The 4,487-nt window shown below is 50.3% G+C and overlaps 1 protein-coding gene across 1 annotated transcript; it reads left to right on the top strand.

The window, feature by feature from the left end:
• The first annotated feature begins 2,490 nt into the window (after positions 1 to 2,490).
• Positions 2,491 to 4,487, top strand: LOC127769280 (serine/threonine-protein kinase OXI1-like). Its single transcript, XM_052294813.1, has 2 exons — positions 2,491 to 3,068; positions 3,182 to 4,487. Exons 1-2 carry the CDS (start codon positions 2,653 to 2,655, stop codon positions 4,158 to 4,160), a joined length of 1,395 nt encoding a protein of 464 aa, XP_052150773.1. The 5' UTR covers positions 2,491 to 2,652; the 3' UTR covers positions 4,161 to 4,487.

Raw genomic sequence — 4,487 nt, 5'->3', positions numbered from 1 at the left:
AGGCATTCTCTAGCTAATCTCCAAGCAAAAATTTTTACCTTCTGTGGAACAGGAGCTGTCCAAAGGCTTGCCCATATTTTGCGTTCTCCACTTGTCGACGAACTGGACGAACCCAGTTCATTAGCCTTCAGTTGGTTGTGCAAAGCTAGATGGTAGGCACTGCGAACTGTGAATACTCCAGTCTTCTCAAAATGCCAAGCCAGGAAGTCCTCCATTCCACGATGTGGCAATTTAATCTTTAAGATTTCATTTACATCAAGGGGAGAGCAAACATTTTTAATTAGGTCAGCATCCCAAGAGTTTGTATCCTGATTGATCAGCTGATGAACCCACCTAAGCCTGCATCTTCCATTCTGTGGCGACAATTTGAGGGACGACTGGCGAGGTATCCACTGATCCTTCCAAATCCGAACTTTCCTCCCATCTCCAATCCTCCATATTAACCCCTTCTTAAGCAGCTCCAAACCATGCTCAACAGCTTTCCAAGTTGGGGAAACATCTGCCGGAAACACTGCATCAATAAGCTCACAGTTGGGGTAATATTTAGCCTTCAGGATTCTTGCACACAGACTGTCATGATACTGAATAAGACGCCATGCTTGCCTGCTCAACAACGCTTGATTAAAAAGGCGAAGGTCCCTGAAACCTAAGCCTCCCATGTATTTTGGTAAAATTAGATTCTCCCAAGAAATCCAATGAACCCTTCGTTTATTTTCCACGTCACCCCACCAGAAATTCCTTATCATTAATATCACGAGTATACCTTTTTATAATTTTTTTTTGATATTTGTTATTTGTTGTGCACACGGGCGTACATGAAAAGCTTGGGCGCACGTAACATGTTATATTTTCTCTATTTTTTTAAACTTTTTATATAGCATACCTAAAACAAAAGAATGTGTCTCTTAAGGAACGAAAATCCATCTCATTCTTTGCTATCCATGGATGTTAGAATTTCCCGGAAGGCACCGAAGCTGCAGGCTATGGAGAACTGGAAGACGCGAATAATGTTGACGTAAAGATTCTTAAGCACATTTTATTTTTCTACTAAACAGCAGGTCTGCTGCCTGGTCAGTTTGGGTACAAAGTTTGTTGTGCAAGAAACACATGAAAAGTTTAAATAAACCTTGTTTGGATTTTCAACCAATGATAAGGAAATTTTAGTTAGAAAAATGAGTGTTCACACTTCAAACCAGTACGAGTTTATTGCTACTAAAGATGTTGACGTAGCTTCACGTGTGCTCACGATTAGCTAGAGTCTAGAGAAGCAAGCTCACACGCAAAACAAATCGGTGTGAATGACGCCTTTCTCCTTTCTAGATTTTCCTTTTTCATAACATTTTTTTCTTCTTCTTTGTAGATTCTTTTTTACATTATTGTTGATCCATTCTTTTACATGTTATAAAAGTTTAGTGGTATTCTTATTATTAGCTCCGTGCTCTAGTTCTAGCTCTACTTCTCGTAGAATTAGAGGCTAACCAAACGGTTTTGGCTCTGATTGCTGAAATGCTATAACGTCACTAGTAAAAACTGTGCGCCAAAACATAGCACATATGAAGCAAATACATTCAGTTTTCCAAAAAAAAAGAGAGCAAATACATTCATGTGATTTATTGCATTGAAACATGGATAGCTCTATAATTACCCGTCAGGTGAAACCCACACAAAACAATTATAGCTATACCTGTAAAAAAAAAAAGAAAACACATTCTTCCATCTTTTGAATGAACACTTAGGAGTAACTTAGTTAATTCTAACCTCCATTACAAAATCGTTATAATCGGATATCACTGATACCCTTCAACTTTTAACACAACGATTGTTTCGCTTATACTCATAATAAGCCGTAACGACTATTCAACAAACAACTAAATGTAATTCGTAAACAAAATTTTTATATATGTGTTCTTAGCAATTTAAAAAACAAATATCGAGAAATAAAGTAAACAGCTTAAGTGCGATTTATAAAATTTGAATCCAATTTAAGCTTTAAAAATTAAATTTTATGTGCGATTTATAAGCTGAATAAATTTTGGGTGCAGTAAGCTAATTTAAACGGGTTCGACGACCGCCCTTCTAGAGTGAAAAGAATGTACGGAGCAGTAAAAGTTTCGGGGCACTGTAGTCGTGCCTCTGACCAAACGGCCCTTCTAGAAGCCGTACAAAGACCAACAAAATCCGCGCAAGACGAGGCCCCCAACCGCAGTCCCAGGTAGACCTGACGAAATCCACCCGATTTCCCCCAATTTCCTCCCCTTTTCTATTGCAAACATCACAAACCCCTGTACTACCTCGCATCGCACCAGACGATGATTCCGGTCCACGCGACACAGCGCCCTCAATGGCCTCAAAACCGTAACACCACCACTAAAAAATCCAAGTAAAACGCGGCCATTCAAAAATTTTCTCAAGCACACCGTGACCGTGCGCTTCTCGCCTTTCGCCTTCGCCTCCAAGGAAGCCGGCGGCCGCATAAAATCCCCTCGAATCAAACCGCAAATAATCCCCCCCAATATCTCACGCTCCCCCCTCCCCTGCTTTCCCTCGCGCACCGACCCCACTCGGATCCTCTCCTCCCCTCCTCACTGCCTCTCTCCCGTCCACGAGCGGTTGGTCGATCGATCGATCGATCGGCGCGGTCCTTCGCCAGCCATGGCGGCGGCGGCGGCGGCGATGGCGCCCTCGCCTCCGGAGCCGGCGTTGCCGCGGGAGCTCAGCCTGGGGGACCTCAGGGCGGTGTCCATGCTCGGCCGGGGCGCCAAGGGCGTCGTGTTCCACGTCGTGCCCGCGGCGGCGGGGGAGGAGGAGGCCTCCATGGCGCTCAAGGCGGTCTCGCGGGAGGCGGCGCGGCACAAGAAGAACGGGAGCGGCGGCGAGGACGGGCACCGGCGGATCTGGTTCGAGCGGGACGTGCTCATGTCGCTGCGACACCCGTTGCTCCCCTCCCTCCGCGGCGTCCTCGCCACCGACGCCGTCGTCGGGTTCGCCATCGACCGCTGCGGCGGCGGAGACCTCAACTCGCTCCGGCGCCGCCAGACCGAGAAGATGTTCTCCGACTCCGTCATCCGGTACGCTTCTCGCATCCCCCCCGTTTGGCCATCGCCGCTTCTCCGCCACCCACCCGCGCACGAATGGGTTAACTAACCACCTCGCCGTTGTTGATTGTTGCTTCTGATTGCAGCTTCTACGCCGCGGAGTTGGTGCTGGCGCTCGACTATCTGCACAGCCTCGGCATCGTGTACCGCGACCTCAAGCCGGAGAACGTCCTGATACAGGACAGCGGCCACATCATGCTCGTCGACTTCGACCTCTCCACGAGGCTCCCGACGCCGCCGCCGCCACCGGAGGAGCAGGACGCAACGATTGCTGATTCCATGCCGGAGCCTCCGCCCAGTTCACCGTCCCCGAACCGCGCGAAGGGCAAGAGGCAACCGGGGGCGGCCTTGTGCTTCCCGTTCTGTTCGGTCGGCGCCACGAAGCCGGCCGCGTCGGCGGACTCGCCGTCGCCAACGTCCACCTCGCGCACGGCCTCGGCGTCGTCCTCGTCCTCATCCTCGACGGCCACCACCGCGTCGTCCTCCACCGCCGCTGGCGTGCGGTCGCCAGCGAAGTCGAACTCGTTCGTGGGCACGGAGGACTACGTGGCGCCGGAGATCATCGCCGGCAGCGGGCACGACTTCTCCGTGGACTGGTGGGGCCTGGGCGTGGTGCTCTACGAGATGCTCTACGGCCGCACGCCGTTCCGGGGGCTGAACAGGAAGGAGACGTTCTACCGCGTCCTCTCCAAGCAGCCGGAGCTCGTCGGCGAGAAGACGCCGCTGCGCGACCTCATCGCCCGCCTCCTGGAGAAGGACCCCGAGAAGCGCATCGGCGCGCGCGGGATCAAGGCGCACCCGTTCTTCAACGGTGTCGACTGGGACCGCATCCTCCGCGTGGCGCGCCCGCCGTTCATCCCGCCCCCGCCGGAGGACGAGGACGAGGCCGGCGAGGTGCTCGACGTCGAGAAGGTCGTCAACGAGGTGTTCGCGGCCAATGACGGCGGGGCCGCAGCGGGTGTGGTGGAGAAGCCTTCGCCGGAGGCAGGTGGAACTCTGGCCGTCGGCGATGGCGAGCAGAGGAGAGATCCGTCCAAAGAAGGCGATTTCTCCGTATTTTTCTGAGCGTATTTATTGAGTTCTTTTTTAGCGTTCTCTCTCTTAAAAATGGAAAATTACATAGCTATTTTGGTTTTTTCTATGGACTAGAATTATTATGGGGGTCTCTATTAGTAATAGACATAATTAAGACAAAGTACGGCGTGGTGGAGTACATAAATCGACTTTGCTCTTGTGTGTAATGGAGTACAGTCTGTATAGTATTTTTCCCCTTTCCCTTTTATTTTCTTCTTTGTTGGATACATTTCCCCGTGCAACGATGCAAGCTAGGGGATTACTGAAGAGTGTACATAAGGAATGATGAACAGCAAAATTGGCCTAATGTTGTGTCCA

This window comes from Oryza glaberrima, chromosome 4 (assembly GCF_000147395.1).
Source record: "Oryza glaberrima chromosome 4, OglaRS2, whole genome shotgun sequence".
In the NCBI taxonomy this organism is placed as follows: domain Eukaryota; kingdom Viridiplantae; phylum Streptophyta; class Magnoliopsida; order Poales; family Poaceae; genus Oryza; species Oryza glaberrima.
The sequence above is the reverse complement of the archived record's forward strand: the minus strand, read 5'-3'. Positions and strand labels throughout refer to the sequence as shown.

Bases quoted from the DNA above. Each gene is read 5' to 3' on its own strand.
- LOC127769280 (XM_052294813.1), top strand. From the start codon at position 2,653: ATGGCGGCGGCGGCGGCGGCGATGGCGCCCTCGCCTCCGGAGCCGGCG. The intron at 3,069-3,181 runs GTACGCTTCTCG...TTCTGATTGCAG, and splicing joins TTCTCCGACTCCGTCATCCG to CTTCTACGCCGCGGAGTTGG.